This window comes from Patiria miniata, unplaced genomic scaffold, assembly GCF_015706575.1.
Source record: "Patiria miniata isolate m_02_andy unplaced genomic scaffold, ASM1570657v1 HiC_scaffold_13, whole genome shotgun sequence".
Classification (NCBI taxonomy): domain Eukaryota; kingdom Metazoa; phylum Echinodermata; class Asteroidea; order Valvatida; family Asterinidae; genus Patiria; species Patiria miniata.
Window position 1 is genome coordinate 15646640 of NW_024037051.1, and position 25986 is coordinate 15672625.

Consider the following 25986-nt stretch of genomic DNA (forward strand, 5'->3'; position numbering starts at 1 on the left):
TGTAATTAGTTGTTCTTTCTTCACAGGCCCGAGTATAGCCATGTATGCAGAAAGGAGTACTACAAAACACTTGCCAGTAAGTACAAAAAAATTCACACAGAATATTAACTTTTGCGATGAGAAAACATAAACGAACCAGTTGCATAAACACATTTTTTTTAGAATAAACATAGCAAATCAAGTGTTTTATATTTTAGCAATTTGTTTTTGCATTAGGTCCATTTTCATCACACAATACATGTAGCTATGAAAATTAGTTGTCGATTTAGCATACGAATAAGAAGTGATGTTCTATCGTTTTCTCAAATCCATTCACAATGTATGACATCCAAATAAAAGATATGGACAATTGGCGCTGCACAAACCTAGGTGAATGTCCAATGTCCAATATCCAAATAAAACATGGACATTCCCTGTACAAATCTATTTGATTGCCCAATGCCCAAACAACAAAATGGATATAATATTTCTATATGTCCATTATCAAACAAACTTTATTGTCATTCACAATGTACACACATGTAAATATTGACATTTGCATACAGATATGGATATATGTATGTAAATGTATGTCAAACTTTGTAATCAGCATTTACATTCCATCCGTACTAATTCCTTTATCACTAAATTGACTGCACCCTCTGCTTGTCCTTGAGTGCTCTTTATCCTTGGCCAGGTTTTTTTTTTTTTAAATGCTCAAATATTTATGGTAGACTCCCGCACCTTACCGTATTCCGTAGCACAACTGGTCAGAATTTTGCACATTTAAAATTTATAATATTTATTGAATAGTGCAGTCACTCCTGTAAATACATGTAGGATATTTAACCCTAACTCCCTAGGCCTTTTTGCTAGGATGTAGCCTCAATCCTGCAAAAATCTTCCAATTGGCCTCATGGAAAAAAAAATAGCCTCAATCCTGCAAATTCCTCAATTAATTCTTGGATATGGTCCGTCATGCTTGGCCAGTGACATCCTGGAGCAGTATGGAGGTTTTCCAGCATAATCCAGGCCTGTATTTATGCATGGCTGAGCAAAAAACAGAACAAGGTCCGGCCCAAGACCTTGACAAAGTGCATCCTACGAAATCAGTAACGCACTTTTGCTCAATCCTCCAAATTCCTCCACTTTGGCAAAGAGAATTTTGAAGAATTCTAAATTTTGATAGGGTTAGGGCCTATTGTAAAGAGCTGCTGGGTGTACCAGTTTGGAAAGTTGCGCTGCCAAAAAAGGTTACCAGTCAAACTGTTATGTGTTGCATTTGATTGTGACTGGTTCCCATCTGAAGTTTGCTGAGAGGCTACACATTGAAACTGAGTCTTGGCCTCCAATATGGCTTCCTATCACCACAATCGGGAATTAGTGATCTAATTTCTCAAACTACGGTTTTGTCTCCAGCTTTGGCTCAGAGCTCCATGAACCTTATTATAGATCCGAAGCTCTGAAAATTCTATCTCGATATGTCAATTTTTCTGTTTCAAAACATCATTTTTAATACAAATCCAAAGTTGGAGTGTCAGTATTTAATGTGTTTGAACATTAAGGGTCCATAAAGGGTTCCTTTGCCAAAGTGAAAGCCAAAGCTGGAAACCAATTCAGGATTTGAGAAATGACCCTAATTTATGGTTATGGTTATAGTTTATTTTCATATATCACAAAAAACATAATTAACAAGAATCTATATAAAGAATAGCATAGTGTGATTGACGTAAGTGACCTTTGACCTTACCAGGGCGGACCCTTTGAACTGAAGTCTCCACTTCTCAGCAGATTCAATCGTTCCCTGTGGCTCACATCAGTGGTAGAGGTAGACAACGGTCAAGGTACGTGCAACTTTTCCTGTTTGGAATTTGAGTGCAGTTGCAACCCTCCCTGTAAGAACCGAAGTCCAGCTGGAAATGTTTTCCTGCTCAACTGCTATCCTAGTCGAAGGTTCAGACATGCTTTCCGGATATCTCTGCTCCCATGAAAATCTAAGTTCCAATTAAATGTTGGTTGTTATTCAGTTAATCACAGGACCAATATTTAGGTACAAGAAAATGCTACTGTAAAGTGTCTTGCTCAAGGACACATACAATAGGTACTTAAAGGATCCTTGGCTTGGTTTGACTCTACATTTTGGCAGTTCTGGTTTTAGAGCACGACATCCTACTGGTTTATATTTCCCTCATTGTTATAAAATTTTAATCAAGAAGTCAGACAGAAATTCCTGTTTTTAATGAAATGTTTTGATTTGGTTGTCATGGTTACAGGTGAGAGCTTCCAAAAAATCTTCAACGTTAGCATTTACATCCGAGGGTTGGCAGAAGATGACAGCTTGGTACCCGTCAGCAACATGTTCTTCAACCACACTAGAACGCTGTCGTGTAAAAAGGTCAGTGAATTTTCCTTTTTTAAAAAACTTTTTTCGCCCCCCCTTCTCATTTTTGAAGCACTGTATTGTCTAAGAGCTTTAGAGACAAAATTCGCAAGCCTACCCTGGTGGGACTCGAACCCACAACCTCTGTTTCACTAGTGTAGACATCTTACCACCCAAATGCACGTCAGACTGATTTTTCACATCAGTTTCAAGTACAAGTTCACAGATTTGCATGTAATTGTACAAAACTTTGAGCTCATAGGTTTTGTGCCCAAACATGGATGTGCCCAGCAGGCTACCGGTACATTATCTACAGTGAGATAGCTTGCGAGTTATTTAGTATGCATGGGCTTCATGCGCCAACAACAGAGGGCGTGCTTTTACCGCTTTTGAGAACCCAGTGGATGGGACATACTGCTTGCATGTACTGGAGGGCGTATATAGCGCAAAGTACGCACGACTTTGTATGCTGAATGTGCACAAAGCAATAATGTCTTCGTGTCGTCTGCGTCATCTGTGATGCGTTCGAATGTCTCCCTTTCTTGCCGGTGAAGGAGTACTTGTGCACAGAGCCCATAGCCCTATGGTTCTTCCACAGTCGTGGATTTTAGAGTGTTCATGGTGGCTGCTTGCTTTACTGGAGAGTAAATCGTTTGTTACCCTGTTTGTTATATTTCAGGCGGAACTTTGTGAGGAAATGCTACTGCTGCATGTCAGCCCCATACAGTACTCTTCCTACATGATCACAGTGCTCTTCCAAGGGCTGGAGAGGGCAAAGGTTACAGAGGTCAACTTTACTGTAAGTACCAGAACCAATATTCTGTTGATACAATGAAGTTCATGTGAAAATGGGTTATGTAGCTGCGTTGTCTTCGATATCGAGCCATTACTGTACTCACTTTCCAAAACACCTCAGTATGAAAAAAGAAAATGTCATGGGGTTATTGCTTGTACATGTGCCATCATTATTGCAATGTTAATGTGTAAGTTGCCATGCACTACAAGGAAACTCTGGTAACAACGGAATTGCTCTTAAAAGCTGGCGTAGACATCCAGGAGCTTCTTACATTGCCTCGTCTAGTTCCCATACCTATTTACTTGAAACTCAATGGTTCTTGGGTCTGGAGTATTACATTGTAGCTCATAGCAACCGTTGAAAACTGGTTGTCAACTAAGTAGATGTTTCATCAGTTATAAATATGCAATGTCAGTTTGGGTAATATTTTACATGTGTAAAAAACGGCAAAAACAATATTTGGATGTAACCTTGACACAGTGTCAATGTTACGTCTGAATTAATGCATTCTTGCTCATATTTTTGTCAAAGTACATTTCAAAGATTTCAAACTTTCTCAAGTATTGAAACAAATGTTATGTTGAGCAGTTGTTTAGAATGCATTGATACTTTTAATAATATAACCAAATATTTGGATGTAACAGGCACTGTGCCCCAAACCGGTGGAATGACTCATCTACATGTGCGTCTCCCCAATACAGACAAGCACGTTCACACTGTCACAATCGTGGGCATCCTATTGTCCCTCTTTTGTTTGTACTCTAACTTTTTAGGCAGACTCCAATCGCGGACGTTTGCTGGGAATCGTGGACGATATTGTTATCTTTTGTTCTCTGGAATTTTCGTCCACGGTTTAAATAGATGAACACGTCCATCACTGCATGTTCCATACCGAACTTTTGTCAGACTTGCGGTTGGCTGTGATTGCTGTATTACACAAAATGGGGAAGGGCTTAGCAGGGGCCAATTTCACGGTGCTGCTAAGCACAAAAATTTGCTTAGCACAAAAACAGTCTGGCTTATAAAAGCAGGTTACCAGCCAAAACTCCCTGTGAGGTATATTGCTCGCAATTAGTATTCAGCTGTTGTTAGCTTAGCATGAAAATCACATGTAGTTTTGGCTGGTAACCTGCTTTTATAAGCCAGACTTTTTTTGTGCTAAGCAAAGTTTTGTGCTTAGCAGCTCCGTGAAATTGGGCCCAGATCTGCCTATTACACCGAAATGTCAAATCATTAACCGCTACTCGTTTCATTCCACCAACAGTTCCGCACATACAATCCTGCCTTTTGCGAGATGGAGATCTGGTTTCGGTTTGTGTTCCTAGTCCTGTCCTTCATAGTCACAGTAAGTATCTCATCCAATTACTTCCCAAAATCTACTTCTTAGAGAAGATTTTAAATGTCTCAAGTCAAAAATATCACTGGTGGAATCATGACAAATAACCAATCCCTTTTTGTTTGTTGACATTTTTGATGAATGTTAATTTAAAGAAAACATCTGAAATGCTAATTCAATAGTTTGATAAAAATGTGTGAAAATATTAAACACATGTCAACTTCTCCACAAATTTTTGTGGAGTTATTTGCGTATATTTACTGTAACCGTCCAAAATCACATGCTTGCGTTTGCAGCATTTTTATGGATTCACAACTGTACATCCGAGCCAACATCACTTTGTCTGGCCTTGACGTCTCGATTTTTCATTAGTACGAAGATTTGTGCTTAGGGTTTCCGTATAGTATTGGGTTTGGGAATAATTCGTAAAGGTTCTGTACAAAATGCCTAGGAGATTATGCTTAAAGATTAATGGCACTGTGTTGACGGTAACTTGTCTTTGTTGTTGACAGTGTATGTTTGCACACTCTTTGAGGAAGTTTTCCATGCGTGACTGGTCCATTGAGCAGAAATGGCTGTCTGTGTTGCTTCCCTTTCTACTACTCTACAATGGTGAGCAATATGTTAAATAAAGGATCATAAAATAGAGGAAAGTTCAGCTCAGCTGCGTTTACAATACACGGGGCTTGCCCTTTAATGTGCTTTTGGATTCCTACACAGTTGCAGATATCTGTATCTGTATATTATAGTCGGTAAAGCATCGCAGGGGAAACATCACACCAACTTAGAGAGAAGACAATGAGACGAAATTACAGTTTAAGAGGTGGGAGGAAAAGCCCAGAAGATATTCTGGGGAAAACCCACGGAATCAGGTAGGGACCGAAAACCCAATCCACATATTGACCCAGGCGGGATTCGAACCCGGGTCACAGCGGTGGAAGGCGAGGAAAGTACCGCTACGCCAACCTGACTCCCCACGCGGGAGGATTCAGTTAGCATAAACCCTGCTGAATTCAACATGCAACACGGTCACAGATCTCAAGGCCAAACTTGCCTCAGTGTCTGTGGTCACCAACTGCAGCAGGGGATACATCTGTGGCATTAATCAGTGGAACTAGCTCAAATTGTCTGAAAATTTCAGTTTATGCACTGGTGTTGATGGCTCAATGCAGCAAGGTCCCACATACGTGTTCTTACACCTGCTGGACTGTGCTACGTCTGAAAGGGTTAGGGGTAAGGCATCTTCCTCACAGGTTAGGTTGATAAAATTTGAGTTAACTAATACCTTTCTTTGGTCCACCTTTCATAGATCCGATCTTCCCCCTGAATTTCTTGGTGGACTCCTGGGTGACCATCATCTTAGACAACATCTTCCAGACCACGTTCCTGTCTGCCCTCCTCCTGTTCTGGCTCTGTGCCTACCACGGCATCAGAAAGGTAAGTCCTTGCAACTCCAAATACTTTTTGCTTGGGCCCGACTTTTAAGTTAATTGCTTAACAGAAATTCTAAAGCTCGCTAATGGGCCCATGGAGCAGCTAAGCATGAGAAATTCCATGAGCAAAGAGAGCATTTGCTAAGCAGAAATTGGGTACCAGCCAATATGTCATGTCATGTATACTGCTTATAACTGGTTCCCAACAGGTTTTTGCATGACACATAGTTTGCTTGTTAATTTTTCCTTTAAAAGAAAATGGCGGCTCAATTCTTTTCAGGCACTGTCCGAGGCAATTTTTTTCAAACCTTGGCAACGTCTGCAGCTTCACCTTCATATCTCGAACTATTTTTAAGCATTATACATGTTTGAATCAAAATGAAGAATTTCAAACCATGCCTTCTTATAAATACGATTCTGTTTGTGGTAGCATGAAAGGGGAACAAAAATCTTTGCCAGAATCCCCAAAGTTGGGGAGCAAAAATCACGACACTGGTGCCCGAATCCAAAGCTGGAGACGGAGCTTAGATTTCAGAAATGTCCCAGGCCTCCCTTTATGTCGGCACACGAGGGCTCTTAAAACCCTAGCCTGGGGTCCCATCTGTTTACTTGTGCTTGGCACATGCTTTTCAGTCTCCAATTATTCATTTATGGGGCCACGCTGGTTTCAAGGTTTTGTTGGACCGGACAAGTGCCAAAATCTAATCCATTATGCATCGTAACTATGAGAAAGGATGAATGGTATCCATGCCAAATATATACGTTAAACATTTCAGTATTATCTTTTTTTTTCTTTTCCGTTTTTTTGGTCCCTATTCTCAAATTTGGAATTGATTTCTTTTCCAATTTTTTAAAAACATCCTCAGTATGTAGAAAATCTCTCACCACTTTGATAAAGTATATTTCTATTGGTTATAACTGTTACTGTTAGTTTTTGTGTAAACATTATTTTATCAAAATGACTTAAAAAAAAAAATATAGACCTGCTTTAAATAGATTCTCTCGACAGACCATCAAAATCAAAATGCCATAACCAGTGGTCGAAATTTATTACAATATTTATCAATACAAATAAAGAAAAAAGATACCTTTCTTGTAAAAAAGTACTCCAAAGAATATACATCATTCCAATTTAGGGATTTTTAGACGGTAGACTATGTCACATGTCACACTTGTTTACAAGATTGCATGACACTGACTTTCGCAATGAAAAGGACCAAAAATTTTCAAATTTCCCTATTGTACACTGCAATTTAAATACTGCTAGGTTTATTAAAATATAAAATGTAAAGTGTGGAGAAACGTGAGTGACGTTAGTGGTCTGTACAGCGACGCAGCATCTATTTTTAGCTCCATAGTCTGGACTTGCACGGTAATGGGCAGCTGGCAATGGATTGTTTCACCCCCCCCCCCCCCCCCCCCCCCGGCGGATGTCTAAAAATAACCGCAGGCTCTATCAACATCATAGAAGTAATAGCTAATGAGTCCTGTCCAGCCATGCGTGTGAAGTTGTAATTAATCATGTACAGACCACTAACGTCATGATAGTCTACATCCTCCGATGCATTTTCCTTCCATTGACACTTATGGTGATTGAATTCTTTAGGGATTTGTTTAGGCTGTGGGCCCTTAAAAAGGTTCCTTATTTTGATATGTTTGTGATGTACATGTATTTACTGAAAAATCCAGGCTTTATCTTAGCATGTTTTACTAGCCCTACATGTTCCTTTCAACACAAATTGGTTTCTCTATTTCAAAGTGCAGTCTTTTATGTTTCTGTAAGCAATCAAGCTGCCTTGCTGTGGGCTATATTCACGAGTTGGCCTTTTTGTCGAATTTCATTAATTATTTACTGTGTAATGGGATGGCGCCAGACTATTTATGCAGGCACAATGCAGACTTATTTTACTGTCATTTTTTTAATTTTTATTAAATATGGCTTTAAACCTGAGGGAATGTTTAATTACAAATTTTAAATTATTCATTGAAGCAGACTGGAATCAATAAGGAATTAACTTGCTTTCATTTCTCTTCGCAAGTTCAAAAAATTAAGATTTTACCTAACTTTCAATTCAAAATGGCTGACTCGTGAATAAGGCCCATAGGCACATTGTCAGTTTGTTTTGTGTCTGTCGCTTTTTTTGCATATATTGTAACTGTAGACTTGAACGGAATACAAAATAAACTAAAATATGCATAAAGGGCCTATTGAAAGTCATTGTAGTGAAGAAAAGAAAGTTTTTACCCAAAAAAGGTCTTTGCAGGATGTTGAAAAAAGGGAAATACTGTAATACATGTACATGTATGTTTGAATCAGTTGTGGCTTGTATGCATACTAGCTGTACTAAATTTACCTTCAAAGTTACCTTGTCTTCTTTTAATTGTGACTGTACATTAGTTTAGTATGCTACATTGTATTTATGTGCTGTTTGGCAAGCGAGCATGAGCAAAAATAACGGTTTCTTTCTTTAAACCTTGTTATGTTTCACATGGTTGAAAAATTCACCCATGTTTATTTGTGAATTTACTTTTATTTTGAAAGGATTATGCAGTTAGCCCCTTTCGCTTTTGGAAATTTATGGTATGTGTATGTTGGTCACAGCACAAATGCATCATGATGCCTCACAATGCACGCTTGATAATCTGTTTGCAGTGATTATTGTTAGTCTTTAATTTTGTGCGGTCTCAAAATTTTTAGTATTTGATAGTAAAACGGATGTGCTGGTACATGTATTTTAGACATGCATTGCTAAGCGCATCGTTCATGTGCACTTAGATGTAATCAATCCATAGTAGGCCATGCCATTAAAAAACCAATGAACCTAGACCTTGTACATATTAAGTTTGTAAAATGGTCCGTTAAATTTAATCGTACCATCGTTCTTTCTGTACTTGTTTGACCAACAGAAACCAAAAAGTTGGCAAAATGCATCTCACAAAATTAATATGAAGTTTTTAGTAAAACAGTTTGATGTCTGCAGTTTGGATGAATGTCCAACTTGAATATTAACGATATCTTCAGAATTGAGTGGATGTGCAGAGTGTTGTAGACATATGTTCAGTTACAACAGCAAAACGTTTCAAACAAGTGCAGACATTGAGCTAGTCCAACGCACACTTTGCTATCACATTCACTAGTTTATACAAAACCATTTTTGTTTTTCATTAATTGCGCACTTTCCTCTGCTTTCCTCTGCTTTGCACATTACATGTAGCTTTTTAAACCCCTCTTGTGAACCCATCTGAAAGTGTCCAAGTTTTGGACCCTGCACTGAAATGAAGTAGACATAATTTACATTTTGGAACAACGCAGTGTTGCACGTTGTCTCATAAATCAAGTACATTACAAGTCCAGTTAAAAGAAAATTCACAAGTACTTTCACAAGTCCCATCACAAGTAACAGGGGATGAACAATAACATGGGAATGCTTTTGTCACAACTAATTTAACCAATTCGTGCCATGATTATTTGTTTATTTCAAGTGTTTTCTCAAAAGGCAAAATTTTCCAGCCAACTTCTGATATAATGCTTAACGCTTAATTTTGATTCGCAAGAGTCATTTCAACAGTATTTGTACGATATTTCTTGCTGAAACCTCATATGTTTCAATACTCCGGGGTGTGCACTGGAGCATAAATTGTACAACAGTAGGCCGTGCACAACGGCCAATTCAAGATCAACACATGGTCCGCCTCCACATACTTCTGCACAGACTTTGTGCATGTTTACAAAAGACACAAGGGATTAGCGTGTTTAGACGTCACCCAGAGGCAAGTCGAGGCAATCTTGAAGTTTTAACCCATCAGCCGTGCCTGTGTACAAAAACAGCCAGTGCGATCAGGTCCTCCGACTCAAACTGGTTGAAAAGCTTGTGACATAACATTTGAAGCGAGATATGTAACGTAAGGAACCCCCCTCTTTTGGTTATTGTGTTCCCGGAATCTTAGGGGAAATATTTGGAAACATCTAAGGGGGACTTGCACATGTAGGTACCAGTAGTGTAGAGGTGTGTATAGGCTATACCAACACTGGAGGGAGGAGGGTACCCCTCTGTTTTAAATTGTATACTTAAGACTGGAGGACTTGTGATGGAATTGTGAGGACTTGTGATGGAATTGTGATTGACTCGACTTCAACACTGGAACAACCTTTGTGAGGGTAAGGGTTAAAACACTTTTTGTTCATGTCCTTTTGACTTGGACCCCGTCTTATATTTTCCCCCTTATTCAGAGCGACAGGAAGTGGATGTATTTCTACCTACCCAAGCTGGTCCTTGTCGGAATCATCTGGGTGGCAGCTGTGGTCCTGGCTTGCTGGTCTCAGTACCGATCCCTCTTTGACCCTACCTTCAACTACAAAGTGGACGGCGGAAACTTCTTGGTGAGTCCCTGCTGGAGTATTTCCTATTCTCCTGGGCAGTGCGTGTTTGACTATTTGCACATGTATCTTATCCGTAACTTTACTAAATGTAATAAAATGTAACGGCAGTCACAGTGACCAACTCATATGCAATATATGTGGGTTCATGCCCTGACTGGAAAATGTTCTTGGGCAGGACACTTTACTTCAATCGCCGCTCTGCACCCAGAAATATCTAATGGTTTCCTATAATTGGTCATGTTCTTCCTTGGTGTTTTCCTATACAGGGCCTTGTCATTTTCTTCTTAGTGGTCGGCAGTCTGTACCTACTCTACTTAGTGTTCCTCATCATCCGAGCCTTCACAGAGCTCAAATCGCTCCCTTACATGAGTGAGTAATATTTAAAACCCATGAAGAATTTGGTAGTTTGCTTGACCTTCAACTTGAAGGTCCCTGGTTCGAATCCACTAGTTTGTTCCTTATATCCAGAAAAACGTTCACAGCCCTCACGTCACTCATTTACTGTACCTGAGTGAGTGAGATTTAGAAACCCATTAAGAATTGGGCACTTGACTTGACCTTCAACTCAAAGGTCTATGGTTCGATTCCAAGGGATCGCTGTGATCATTTCTCTTCACTAGAACCTTCACAGAGCTCAGGTCACTCCCCTACATGTGCGAGTAATATTTAGAAAATCCTTAGGTAGTTGACTTGACCTTCAACTCAAAGGTCCCTGGTTTGAATCCAGACCTTCAACTCAAAGGTCCCTGGTTCGAATCCAGAAATTCATGTGACCGTTCCTCATCATCAGAGCCTTCACAGAGCTGAAATCACTCGTGTAGGTAGTTTACATAGTTCTCAACTAAAAGGTATGTGGTTCGAATCCAAGGGATCACTGTTACCGTTCCTCATCCCAGGAGCCTTCACAGAGTTTGAGTCACTCCCCGACAGTGAATAAAACATTTTTTAGGGAATCTCATGGAGTAAGTTTACCATCAACTCAAATGTCTGTGGTTCAAATCCAAGGGATCATTTTGACAGCTCCTCTTCATCGAAGCCTTGAAGTCACCCATAAGTGTAGAACACTTTCAAATTACTCGAACTTCTTGTTTTCTACTTTCAGATCTGCGGCTAAGGTTCATGACAGTCCTCATGCTGTTCGTTGTGGCTGTTTGGTAAGAAACAGATATTTTTTTATAAAGCCATGTTAAAGAAACCACAGTACAGTGTAGGCAGTAGTAGTTTTACAGAACAACCTGAGAATAATGTCCATAGAGTTAAAGCTAAAGTCCATCATTTGTAATTAGTGCATTTTGTTCGTTTGAAGCAACAAAAGTGTTCAAAATCTAATGAAGGATACTGAATAACTTACTTGATGAAGTTTCAGCTCAGCTTCAGCTTCATATTCCGAGAAAAACAGCATTCTAGGATCTCAATGTAAAAAAACAAAAGTTGCTAAAACATGTTTCGAATTGTTTTGAATTGCAGCTTTACGCGATGTTGCGCACTGATCCAACGAATTATAGCCACCGCGCGCACCTGTGCGCCGTTCCAATGCTTGTGCGCGCTGCGCTGAATAACAAAACGAACAACTTATTTAAATTTGGAAATGCCTTCTTTCGTTGATTTCTTCAAAATGAGAGCTTGCCAGAAAGGATAATTTCTCAGGGAGTTTAGTCTCCTTACTATCTTTCAACCAGTATGTTTTTCAACAATAATTACGCCGGTTACTTTTCTAGATAGCTGCAAATGATGGACTCTGGCTTTAATGCATAAGTATACAAATATTGAGTGGCTCAGAGTGGAATGGGAGGAATATTATCGCCAGGTAAAATCTCGATTTTTCTGAAAGTCTAGATTTTACCGAGTGAAAGTATTCCTCCCATTTCACAATTTAAAGCCACTGAATATTTGTTTTATATAAACGACATATTCCGTGTCATTTGATTTACAGTTAAAATGAACTTCTATTTCAATACAAAATTGGTGGAAAATGTATTTCTCTCTTCCAAACCACCCCTTCACGAAATGTTTGAACATAACTCTGTAGCTACTGGCTCTTGGGAACAATACGTGCTAAGCCCAATGCTCAACGCGTACACCAGCATGCATTTGCCCACAAATGCCGCGTCATGGAACAAGGATGATCCTTACTGTAGAATCAGTCAATCACATTTATTATTTATTTTTTGGTACTTCATATTTTTTATAATATGAAATATGGTTTGGGGGTTTAAGTTCTGCTTTTTTTTACTCACCCTGTATGTGCAAGTCAGTGGGCACACACAATGTTAACTTTCATGGCCTCACCGGTTGGCCATACAGCGCCATCTACTCTCCTGCTCAGATCCTATAGACAGTGTTTAAAAAGGTTGTGTGTTGTGTGCCAAGTAATGCTTACAGTCAGCAACTAATCAAAATGTCACCGAGCAATGATTTCTCTTTGTTCCTCATCAGTGTTGCGGTCGTGATCATGAGGTTTGGCATCGGGATTCTGCAAAACAACTTCATCTCTGAGCTGTCCACATACTACAAGAATTATATCCTTTGCATGTCCAAAATCACACACAATTTTATATTGAATCCAAAAAGAAACTAAAGACTTTGCCTCAGGATACTTGTGGCCAATCGTGTGCAGTATTTGGATGGATTACAACCACAGGAAAGATCAACATGAAACTTCTTCAGACCTCTCGTATGTTTGAATATGTCAAACAATAAAAAAAAAGTATTACCAGAATGAGTAACTTTATCAGTACATTTACCTTGACCACTCAGCACCAGCTGAATTTTTGGCCTTCTACAGTCTTCTCAACTGTTACCTGTACGCCATGGCCTTTGTTTATTCACCTTCCAAGAATGCACACAAAGGTAAGCCAGTTCGGACCAAGAAACTCCAGAACAGATTTTTACTTGGAGTCATAGCCTTTTAACCCACCGTAAGCTGACCCAGCTCCATCCAAACCGAGAGCTCCAGCCAAGGAACCTCGGCAATCAAACGTCTTTAGTAAGTTTCACATCTTAACCAATTGAGACCTACCAACAAAACACGCCTTTGTGAACCCATCAATCCCAAAGCACTTTGAATCAACACCCAACTTTGAACAAAATGACACTACTTTTTATATTTCTCCATCCTTCCCCCTAGTCTGAAGATTAGACATTTACGTGTGCAGAGCCACACGAACGAACGTCGGAAATCCCAACATGCACATTTTATGCGACCCCGCGCATCAGCCAATCGGAGTCGACTTTAGAAACTGTGACGCCATTTTTAATCAACTAAGCTGTTGATTGGTCAATTTGGTTGCCGTTTTTTTGTATAATAACAACAGGTTATGGAAGACCCGATAAAAGGCGCCTGCTGAATGGTCAGTATCTCAAGGTCAAGATGCAGTCTTGGTTTGCATAATTAATTGCCCAATCTGCGCGAATGTCATTGACTTGCAAGTGGCTATTCCATAGACTACCTTCCCCCCCAATAAAATACCAACAGCCTACTTTTTATTAGCCAGAATTTGGGAATGGGATCTTCGTTAATTGTTTAACATTATTTTGCTTTTCGACAGATTCGTACTTCAAAGATAACCCAACGTTTTCGATGCTAAATGAGTCAGAAGATGAGCTCATTTATGGGTGAGTTCTTGTTTTTATTTGTAATCTCCAAAACCATCTGTATTCATACCGTAGTCCCTGCCTCTTTTATGAAAAATCTGATAATTAATGTGTAAAATTTTCATCTCTTCAGTTCTGACAGTGATGACAATGCGGTAACAAGGCCTCTCCAAAATGGCACCTCGTATCAGGAGAGCGAAGACGAGTAGTCGCCGTGGAAACTACCCATGACCTTTGACCTTTGAGGGCTTCCAAGGGTGAGATACTCTAGCTAAGTACACTGGTGTTGCCTGTGAACCAGTGTCTAACCATTTCACAGAACAGAACTAAAAAGCTGGTACGCGGCACTGTGTAATAAGCGTTATGCCAGAAGGACGTTACAAAAAACAATCTTTTGAAAATACAAAAATAAGTATATAAACAGTAAGCGCCCTCTCCAGGGAAAGCTTGCGTACACCGGCTTCTTTTGTGGAAAGAATGTTCCAACCTGACGCTAATTCAACCGTTGTGTACAGAGTCTATGGAGAGTATTTCCTAACAAAACTGGAAATGTTTCTCAGTTCCGGATTCATATCTTATCATCATTTTTTGCAATTACTGACCTTCATTGAGATGATATAGGAAGGAAAAAAGCAGCGTCAGGTTGCAACATTCTTCCTCTTTTGTTGATGCATCGTTTATTTTTGGTTTTGACGGTTATTTAAACTTAAGTGATAAATACGGTAGTGGTGCACCCTCATAATCACAAGGTTATGTACAATGTACATTTACTGTAATATTTGCATGCCAGTTGTTTTCTTTTAGTTGACAACATAAGTCATCGTGCTAATATGGGTTTGTTTGTGACTATTTTAACGGGTGAGTGGTTTGTGTTCATAATGTCTATGTAAATTATTCCTGCTTGGTTGTTGCAATGACAAATACAGACGTGATTGAATAATGTGCAATAATAGGTTTTTCTTCCTAACCCTTGTTGCTATGGATCAGCCAATCAGCATCCAGGGTTTAATTGATTCCATTGAAAGATAATTTAACCCTAACTCCCTAGCATAATTTACTAGGAACCATACCCATCCTGGCAAATTCCAACACCCACATGGGAACTCGTACACACACACTGTTGGCCTCAGTTTCTGGAGGTATACCAAACCCATTGTAAAAGACCATCAGTTTAGGGGTACTGTACCCATTCTAACAGATTTCAACAACACCTGCTGTTGGGCTTTGATGGGTTAAGTTCGGTTAGGGTTAATGAAAGACAGCATTTTTTTTCTGCGATTGTAGTTTGTAGGAAACAGGGTATGGTAAATTTGGAAAAGGAGCTTTTTTTTTCTGAGGCAGTTTTTTTCAAGAGCGCAAAATATCATTGAAGTAATTTATTTGCATGCTGTCTATATCAAGTATCCAATTCAACGGAAACTGGACTCATTCAGTTAGAGGTGACACCAAAAAGTTAATTGTCTTTCTTTCTAAAATTAGTTCTGCACAATGTTGTGGAAGTGAACATTCATACTTTCTGTAATTTGAAGTGAAGTGAGCCCTCTTGTGGCTGACTTAATTCAGTCTGTTGTAAGTGAAATATTTATTTGTTGTATGTGGGAGCCCTCTGTTGTTTGTATCTATTGATTTTTACCGGATTACGTGCACAATGAGCAAATTGCATTTACATAAATTACTCTGTTAATTTTACAATTCATTGGCTTAGAAGGTCCTTATGAAACGTTGCTCGCGGTAGTCCTGTTTTGACAAAAGTTTGTTTTTAAAACCCATTACAGGCAAGGGAATTGTTAAGAATCCTAGTATGTGTTAAGCCTGGTTCATACTTCCTGCGATTGCGAATGCAAAGCGAATTGGACGTCATGAAACATTCGCTGCGAAATTCGCCCGAGTTGGAATATGTTCAATTTTTATGAAATCGCAGTGCGAATACATGCCATGACGTCACCAATTCGCGTTCGCTTTTGCTTATGCAGTTGAAGAAGTTTAAAAACAAAGATCTAGTTTAGCAATTGGCTTGAAATTATACCTTTGTTTTTTAAAACTCTGTTAAATCAACTTAAGGGGCACGCCTTTTCCGGAATATTTTGCAGTTTTAATCCTTAGTATCCTGAATCCATCAAGGTTTTACACTATTTCGATGGATTCCGTAGGTAAGTCCAATGGTGGCTTAATTTTGTTTTTGTACAAAACATGTGTCACTTGGGCTATTCCTCAGTCATGAATTGTGCAGATTCACAAATATCCGTGTCAAGCACCATTTCACAGTAAGCTTTAACTGTACTACAGTCGACACTTGTTAATACAAACACGTTCGGACCTAGCCAAATTGTTTGTTATATCAGAATTTTGCATTAAGAGGATCATCAGTCCCATTCATTGTGCACATAAATGCACAGTCCGGACCAAGGCTTTGTGTTTGCTATAACCAGAATTTGTACTAACAGTGTTTACACTAACGAGAGTCAACTGTATATGTGTCACAATATTATCTACTTGAAGAGCACCGTATTCAAAAGTAAATATATCAGAAAGTAAATAATTCAGTAACAGTAAATAATCCAGAACTTAACTTTCTTGTTAGCATTTAATCTGCATAGCCAATAAGTTTCACAAAGTTAGCCCCATATTTAACATATGACCATTTTCAAATTGAGCGCATAACACACAAAAATGACACAGTGAAAGTGAGCTGTTAAATCTTTCATAGCCTGATAAAAAGTCAGATATTGTTTTGATTTCAAATTTTAATTGATTCACACACATTACCTCTGTTACTTCTTTTTTGGAAGCAAATGCCAACACATTACCCATCAAATGTGGAGAGTTGTGGATTTGTTTTTTATTTTAGCGTAGTTTTATTTCAATAATCTCATATTCTTTTGTTGATTCATAGGTTCGTAGCAATAACACCATCCACTGATGCAATAATGTATATGAAGTATAGTAAATGACTGTGCAAAAGAAAACACCGTATCGAGTTTAATTTTGCATTTGTAAGACGACATAGTTGTGATCATACTTAGCGACCCAAATCAGGTTTCATAAATGTGTTAAGCGCAGAAGGTTGTTTCGTGAAGAAAAGGTGTGCATAGCCAATACGTAAACTTGCAGTATCTCTGCTAGAAACTTCACTCAGCAAGTTGATTAGCTGGACGCTTCTGCTGAGATCAGTTTTGGCCTGACATATGAAAGTACGTTTCCCAGCACAATTTATGCTTTAGAGAAATCGGTGGAGAACAGAAACCACTCAAAAACCATATTTTTGATTCGAACTGTATTCGCTAAGCAGAACCTGTCTGTGTTCAGCCAATAGACCATTACCATGTAGCGGCCATCTTGATTTTGTTCCCATTCAAATCAATGTTACCAAAGCGAGGCTGGAAGGAAATATAGTCTGATTCCTTTTTTGCCAAGAAAACATCATTCAGTTATTGGATGCAGGGAACATGACTAAAATGGTGGCAGCATGATAAAGGTCTATTTTCATACTTTGTGGCAATGGTGAATTTTCCCCTTGTTCGTGCCTCAGAAATTATAAGCAACTTCCGGTGAAATTGTAACATTCCGTGTTAACAAGGTGTACGGTAATGTATATGTGTGGAATTGTAATGCTTATTGGTACACTGGTTATGGACTATTATTTTTATTTAACACGGGGAAGAGTAAATTTCATTAAAAAATGTATTGTTTGGATTCAAAGTATTGAGTACCGGTACACCCTGCTTTATACAATAATTCACTGAAAGAAAAACTAATTTTGACATGTTTAGGTATTTTTTTTTTCAATTCACGTTATTGAAGCAGAGCCTTTAATAAAGATTATATTTACCCGTAGTAAATAAATACAACACTAATATTTAAGTTTTCTTTTCTGTATGCAAAATACGGTAATTTTCAGACATTGTTTAAATAAGTAATTGTTTATATGAGTGATTTCCAATCAAAATGATAAACATGTGAGTACATTTTACGTGTTGATTGTTTTACTTATTTTTTGGTCACATTTTGTTTCAATTTGAAAAGGAGAATATGTCTTATCGAACTGAAATTACTACATCAAAGGGAAGAGGTAAATTTGTTTCGGTAATTCTATCGCACCCTCTCTTTAAAATTGACTTTAATCAATGTGTAATTGAAATGAGTTTTATTGTAATCCATCATGATAGCGTTTTTTCGGGGGTTCATTGATCGGTTACATTATAAAGATAATACTTTTTGACTATTGACACATGATTTGATTTTTTTTCACCATTCTGATAATGACTTGTAAATATGACGTACCTACGACTATGAAATATTCACGTGTATATAAGAGTGATGGTATTCAAATGTACTAATTATTTGTATAATTTTGGAAATTATTTAAATCAAAAAGTAATTTAAGTTTTACTTGTGTAGATACTGTTGGTGAGCGTTTGAAAAAGAAAAGGTTTCTGTTCATTTTTGGTTCGGTTCATAGGGTAATAGGTAATGCTAACTTGGAGGGTTACGTTATTGGTTTATAGTTTGTACTGAATTAGTTTAATAAAAAAAATAGTATTGAGTTTAAACCGTGCGATGTCTTCTTTGTCTGTTTTTATCGCAAGCAGCCTGTTAAGGCAATTGGAACGTGTAATTGCACTATTATTCTCATCAGAAATTGTCAAGCAAACTCATATAAATTATAATGGAAATCCAGACCTATATGAAATTGCAATTGTCTTTAAGGGCGTGGAAAACAGTTAATGATTATTAACTTCAACTAATTTACGGCACAGGCCACCATAAAAGTGCCACGCGTCAAATGAACAGACATAATTCCCATCCAAAATGTCAGGCTAGAGATTGACCAATAGGAAAGGCCCAAAAGCGCCCAGGCTGCGTGCGCGTGCATGACGCGTGGTCCTTGAAAGCGATGTGATTGGATTGATCGCATCGATCTGTTTTCGATGGAAAACTTGTGGCTGCATTGGTATAAATAGAACACATGAATAGCTGGGTCGATAAAAGGGAACAAAGGCAGAATTTGACAGTGAATTTGAAACAAAAGGGAGCAATCATAATTCATCGACAAAGGATTAAGTAGATTCTTTTCTTTTTAAATCTGCAACAGATGCTTGTCCAACAACTGTCAACAAAAAAGGAAACAAAAGACCACGATGCGATTATGCACACTTCTGGCCTTTCAGATTCACAAGTTTGGTTCCCCACCGACTTCTGTTAAAATATGATACAACTTATCACTTGTACTATAGTCGGGTTCCCGAACTTGACGATTCTCTGACATCTCTTAATAGACCACAGGTTTGGTATCCGTCACATTCAAAAACTATATGACAAAACTCAGCAAAACCTTGCCCTTTTCCGAGAACGCGATTGACATCGAATTTCCCAAACCGAGCTTTGATTTCATGTACATGTATCTAAATTGATAACACATGACGGGCATTTTTATTTGAAATCCCTTTACACCAGGAAACATCTGACTTATCAAGAACATATCCCAGTGCCAACGAAAACGAGTTCGGGTTTATTTGGCAATTTTCGGAAACTGGAGAAATTCTGCTCTTTTGTTCATGTGATATTAGCACCAACCTGTTGACCTTAGATTGATAAAGAAATCAGAACTTTTTTGACTGGGTAGGCCTACCAGACTTATCACTTAGTCGGGATTCTACAATTCAGCGAGGCCTGCTTTCTAGAATGTATCGCTCCCCGAACAAGACAAAGGCTAGTCTCTCTTTGCGCATCGGTCCTTTTCTTTGTCTATACCTTGCAATAAAGGGAACACTGATGTCTTTGATTCTTATTAAGTTCACCTCATGGATCGTTGATGGCACTTTGCGCCGGCGAATAAAGACAGCAATGTTTTAAGATGTTTTCCATGTTTATCAGTATATTGAAAGCGGTAGTATATAGGGGTGTACCAGCTATAATAGCGTATAACATTCAAAGAGTTAAAACACTAACTCGCCACCCGCAGCACAATTACATCCAATGAAGCCCCCACGCTTATTACATTCGTCAGTCGAAAGTATAGCAATCTGATTGGATAAACCTGTGGGTGTGTCTGACGAATCACACCCAGCCAAAAGCTCTAAGTTTGCATTATGTTAATCTTTATATGCAGATTGACGCAGTTGCATTGGCGCCATTATTCTGTCACAGCTGGGACACATTTTACATAAGCGCCGGGCACTAATACCCAACATGTTGCCCGGGACACCAGCTCAGTCTAAAATTGAGGTAGATTTTTGCCACCCTGCGTGAAGGCAAGCCTCGTTCCCAGGTCTACTTTCAACCGCTTCGAAAATAGTAGCGAATGGTAGCATACTGACGCATTGGGGACGTGGTTGCCTCGAGGTAGCTTTCGGTACTGATGACCTCAACCGAGTGGTCAAATTTAGTTGAATATTTATGAGCACACGCTTGACTCCGGCCAATCATACTTAGGAATGTACATTCACCATGGTGCATGGCAACCAATGAAATTTCAGAACATGTGAAACTGATAAATCAGGACCGTGCAGAATGTCCTTATTCAGTGGTGTCTGGCTGTCTGCCCGGTTGTTATAGTTTACCTCTGGATCCTGGACTAATCGAACTGAGGCTAGTTTCAAGATTTCCAATAATTTCCCCTGTAAAATTATCAATAATGGACCGACATCGCCAATCAATAAATACCTCAAATAAAAGCCTTTGTGTGGGAACGTTGTTTTCGTCCTTGCAAAGTATCCGTTTGTGCATATGGTTCAAGTTTAATTTGATTGTCTCTTGATTTATAACAATCAACGATCGATAATAACACATCTGGTTATAATTATATCGACAAATTGTTGGTACCTTTTGAGTTTTACATAAAACTGTCATAAATTGAAACATAGCTAGATTGATACCCTTTTCATATAAATCAGGTCTTTCGAACATACACATAACTTTTCGTAATGCTTGAAAAACCAACGCTGTTTCGGTAGAACTGACACAACAGGTACCAGAAATGAAAGACGTTTAGAGAAATATTTGATTTGTATACCTACGTTTCAATAATTGTAAGAAGTTTTCAACAAAGTACTTCATTTCCTCATTCTTGCTGTTTTTTTCGTACGAGTTTTTTTTAAAAATTCTCTCCCGAACCACTTGCGTACTCTATACCTAATGATTTTTGTAATGGCCATGGTACATGTATTTGAATGTGACATTTTTCCACCAGATTTTGAGCAATTGAATTGAATAATCGATTCAAATCATTGTCTGTAGTCGGGTTAAATCGGCTTTGGCCATCATCGATAGAAAAAGGCGCTACCGAGTCTGCTGATTGGTGGAGTCTGTTATACGGATCCGAGTGGCGTCAATGTTTTCGCGCCCCGCGATTTTAAAACAATGCGCTGACGTCCTTCCCACCCGCGCACAGGATTACATTGATTTGTTTTATCATAATTGGCGGGTTAGGAATTTCAGCAGACTGTGGTGGGATTATCTTGTGAGATAACGTGAACAGGAGTTAGCATCACTTGCCATCCTGCCCGAACAGAAAGAACCACGACAGGTACGTGCTTTCTTTGAACCTCGCACTAATGGTAATTTTGTTAAAGAACTTTTTAACAAGTTACATAGCCCAGGTGTCCTTTCTCCTGCATTATGTGCTCCGTACCCGTAGGAGAAAGTTTTTGTAGTGGAAAGACACAAAATTTGAAAGTTTCGCGCTCTTAACTCGTTATTATATTGTCATTTTCTGTTGAATCAGCTCGTTTTTTTACTCACTCTAAGGGAGATAAAGTGTACACTTCTGTTAAAATGGCTTTTGTTGGTATAATAAACAGAAAGTGATTTTCATTGTTGATTGTACTCTGGTTAGGGCATCGTTCATTACCAACGACAGTTGCTCAAACGCCGTGTATTGAGCACTGTGCATTATTGCTATATACATCAAAATGATACGTCAGTTCACTATCGGGGAATGCCCGTTACCCCTTCAATAAGCTAATGTCGAGACTTAATGAAAAGTTTGACTATAACCTAACACTGTGGAAACTGTGGTGATTACCAATTATCCGTGTTGTATCTACCGTGAGCCTGGTATGATGAGAAGTACACCTCATAATCTCATGCATGTTGTTGTTGTATGCCTAGAATAATGACGTCTCTTTGTTTAGGTTCTTTCTGAATCACCCGTTTTACTTTACTTGGACGAGCACCCCAGTGACGCCTTCAGAGCAACGGGGCAGGCGGCAGTATCTTCCCCCTGACTGGTTTCCCCCAAACGACACGGAGCAGACAATCTCCGTTGGGCCAAAAATGAAGGCGACATGGCTTGTCGCGCTACTGGTCGTGTGTTTATTACACCGTGCCACTTGCGGTAAGAAGTTCCCTCGAACTGCATCCGGATCTATTGGTGTTTTATTTATTAACGGAACTAAACCAAAACCAACAAGACCAGACTAGATCAGACCACACCGAACCGAACCTAACCAAATCAAACTGAAGCGAACCGAACCAAATCAAACTAAACCCAAACCAAACGTTAAACAAACCAAACTAAACCGTGCCGGCGGAAAAACCAACTTAACTAAAGAAAACAGAACCAAACAAACCACACACTAAAACCGAATTGTCCCGGGGCCCGCAGCAAGACCCTCGGCACGCCTCACCAAAGTTCAAATGAACCCCCCTCCTCGTTTCCTGAAAGCTCCGCCCCTGCTTGCAGACCATTAGCATTTTCTTATGAATAAATTTTTATTTATTTCCAGATGATCCTTGCTCCTGTGCTGATGTTAAGGCTAGAGGGTCTTCACACAGTGGTGACTATGACATCGACCCAGGAAATGGTGTGATGTCTGTGTACTGCGACATGTCGGGAAGCGAACGTAAGTAGGCATTTTTATAATTGTTAAGTTGGTCTAACATTAAGTATTAATTTTAGACACTTTCCAAATAAGCTTGAGCAAAGACCATAAGTTAAACTTTTGCGCATATATAGTTTTTTGAGTAATTTAGCATTTTTTTCATTCGGGAAAATACGTGCTCAAGAATACGGAGAATCATATTATAGTCGACGTTATAAATCCACCAGAATCTGGATTTGCAAAGAGTGACAAAGTTATGGCACTATAGATGAAGACATTTGTGAATTTGTTGGCTTTTATATTTAACCACATAATTTATATAAACATAATTTAGATAAATGGTGTCAGTGCCTGAAGCACTGCTTCCAAAATTTGACCGATATTTTATAGTCAAAAATGGTCCTGGCATTAATATTGAGGGGGAGGGGAAATAACCATGAAAAACACGGTACTCATGACTTCAACCTTCTCATTTCTAATGTTTTTTTTTTCTTTTAACCAGCGATAACCATCGTCCACCACGATCACGAGTTTGAGAACCGAGAAGATCGCCTGGTGGACAACTGCGAAGACCCTGGAAGCTTCACCGCCAACATCAATTATAACGCCGGACTAAAGCAAGTTATTGCCCTGGCCGACAATTCGGAGTACTGCGAGCAGTTCATCAGCTACGTTGTGAGTAAACTGTCTTCTTTTCTAGATGTATATCAATATGTGTGCTTTAGAAAAGCGGGTCCAATAAGTGATTACTCATAACATTCGGATAAAAGTTGGGTTTATGACACCTTTTCCAATTCCTTTTACTTCAGCCACTGCCAGACTCGTTGGGGATCGTTCATTCTCACACGCCTCTCCCAAACTCTGGAACATTCTTTCACTTAAACTACGACAGTGTTCTTTATTCCAATCATTCAAATAATTTCTCAAGACAAATGTCACTCTTTCAGTTTTATGGCATATACGTTTTGATTGTTTGTTCTTGTAGAACGCACTATTATGAGCGTTTTACTCGGCGGATACCGGCGCTATAAGTTTTCATTACACTGGGGCCTATCCATAGAGCTATATTATTACTAGAGCGCTAACTCGATGTACAAAGAAATGCCTGATGGGCGTATCCATGTTTGTGCACAAACCTATGGAAAACTCAAAATTTTGTAAGGCTTTTGTACGGCTATTTGCATATCTGCGTTTGTATTCCATACCGGTGCGTCATCGAAGCCGATACGCCCAAAACCGAAACGCACGATCAGGCAAATGAGCGTTTCATTTTGCTCTGCGCAAACAGCGCAACGTGTGCGCGTCCCCTCCGCTGCATATGCTTTTCGCCGTGACGTTTTTTGAACCGTCATAACGCGCTTAAGTTGTTTGCGTAACTTCTACTTGCGCGTTGCATTTAGAGTACACTTTTAAAATTCAATCCATCTATTTTGATTGTGTTCTACAAACACGCACATAAATTCAAAACGTCTGCGCCCAGAGCGGCTTCAAAGCATCTCCGCGCGCGCAAGAATGAGGAGTTTAATATAGTAATTAAATATAGCTCTATGGGCCTATCATAATTATTCGCCCACAGCGGTGAAATGAAAACAGCGCTGACACTGGAGGACCATAGGTGCGTTGTTGTCCCGTTTTAATTTGCTCGGTGAAAAGTGCACGTGAAGGACGGGTTCCTATACTTCACTCAAAATATAAATTAGACCTCTCGAAACATTGGCGACGAAATTTATCACGGGAATTTCAATTTATTCGACTTCTTACCTTCACAATTGTACTTTTCACCTTTTGCGTGTTCTTCATGCCTTCTCGTCAACATTTAAAGCCTCCGGTCCTGAGCTTTCCTTCATGTTTGAAGTTGGGCCCCGAATCGTTTTCTTAAGCAAAAGATGGTGATGTACGCAGTAGCTGCCTTTTTTATTTTGCGACATCACTTTAAAAATAAAAAAAAATAACAAAAAATTTGCTGGGTTCGTTTTTTTTGGGGGGGGGGGGGGGGAAGCGTGCATGGCTCCCGTTGGCCCTCCCCCCAGATCCGCCGTTGGGCGTTCAATAACGTTTGCCGCGAATTAATTCCCATCCTTGATTGCATTTTTCCGACGGATTAAAAATAATCATGACTTAAGCCTAACTTCCGAATTTAACCTGAATCAAATGTTTTTTCCCCGGCCCTTTCCTCCCCCGATCCGCAGGCCCACGGTAGTGTGATGCGGTGGAGAGTCGAGAACCGAATCTATGGCTGGTGGGAGGACAGATACGGACGCACAATGACGAACTGGGGCGGTGCCCCCACAGGCACGGATGGATGCGGCTGCAGCGTCAGCTCTACAGGTTAAGTATATTTATTTGAATTCCACTCAAATATTTCCTTATTTGTAAAGGAATTAAAAAAATGCGATTTTCTGGCTTGTGAACTTTGAAGTGGACGTAGTCTGAGTGTATTTTTTCACACTTTTTTTAATTTTTATTTTTTAAAGTCGTCACCTGAGACAGACTTTTAAATTTCCAGTCGCTTTTTGATTACAGGATCCTTAATCAATAATTCTGAACTGCAGTGAATAGTTTTTCAACAACTTAGCGCAAGGGCGACTTGGCAAACAGGAAGTTCGCGCTATACCTCAAAATACGGTCTTGTTGTGCCATTCGACTTTCATTTCTGGAAGAAAATTTGACCACTTTTACGTTGCGGATTCGCTTTGAACACCCAGTAAGTGCGACCGGAATTGAGACCAATATCCCCGGTGCGGATACGTTGGCCCTGTACTACGGGGGCTCAGTGGAAAAAAAGTCCCGTGCACTGATAGCATCCGTGTATGTGTGGACACACTTTCGGAAAAATAGCTAGACTACATCTCGCATCAGTATGACATGTCGAAAAATGTGCCCGGTGAAATGTGATAACTGAGGCGACAACTTTTCCCGGAGACATAATTTCTAATATCAATCACAGCTGAACCGGCGCTTTCACTACGGTAGGCCTACATTATTACGGTGACTGAGTCAAACTACTGTACCGAAGCCTACACGGGAATAAAATAATAACAAAAAACCCAAATCCCAAAGTCGAAAAAATCTCGTGTGAATCTGTTGTTAAGCTTGTTATGACGTCTTGTTCAGACTTTGAAGTTCCGTCGCGCCGGTACGGTGGCAATTATTTTTTTGTGCAACCAAAATAGTCAGCGACCATAATGCGTATGCGTCAGTTACGGCTCCTCCAGAGTCATGTGTAAAAGAATAAAAAGTCAAATTTTGTTCCATCGATAAATTT

At 39.3% G+C, this 25986-nt stretch overlaps 1 protein-coding gene across 3 annotated transcripts in view; it reads left to right on the forward strand.

Annotated features, from left to right (window-relative positions):
* The window catches only part of LOC119721397 (transmembrane protein 181-like), a 30689-nt gene extending 12236 nt beyond the window's left edge, over positions 1-18453 (forward strand). For 2 of the 3 annotated variants that reach the window (XM_038191461.1, XM_038191464.1), the window contains exons 3-17: positions 27-76; positions 1733-1823; positions 2253-2374; positions 3039-3158; positions 4420-4500; positions 5004-5103; positions 5801-5928; positions 8467-8505; positions 10156-10305; positions 10572-10674; positions 11408-11459; positions 12742-12824; positions 13066-13155; positions 13854-13920; positions 14033-18453. In XM_038191461.1, coding sequence (XP_038047389.1) covers positions 27-76; positions 1733-1823; positions 2253-2374; positions 3039-3158; positions 4420-4500; positions 5004-5103; positions 5801-5928; positions 8467-8505; positions 10156-10305; positions 10572-10674; positions 11408-11459; positions 12742-12824; positions 13066-13155; positions 13854-13920; positions 14033-14108 — 1352 coding nt within the window. In that variant the 3' untranslated portion in view covers positions 14109-18453. The remainder of the gene's footprint in view (positions 1-26; positions 77-1732; positions 1824-2252; positions 2375-3038; positions 3159-4419; positions 4501-5003; positions 5104-5800; positions 5929-8466; positions 8506-10155; positions 10306-10571; positions 10675-11407; positions 11460-12741; positions 12825-13065; positions 13156-13853; positions 13921-14032) is intronic. The other variant, XM_038191463.1, reaches the window with a different exon arrangement.
* The last annotated feature ends 7533 nt before the right edge of the window (positions 18454-25986 follow it).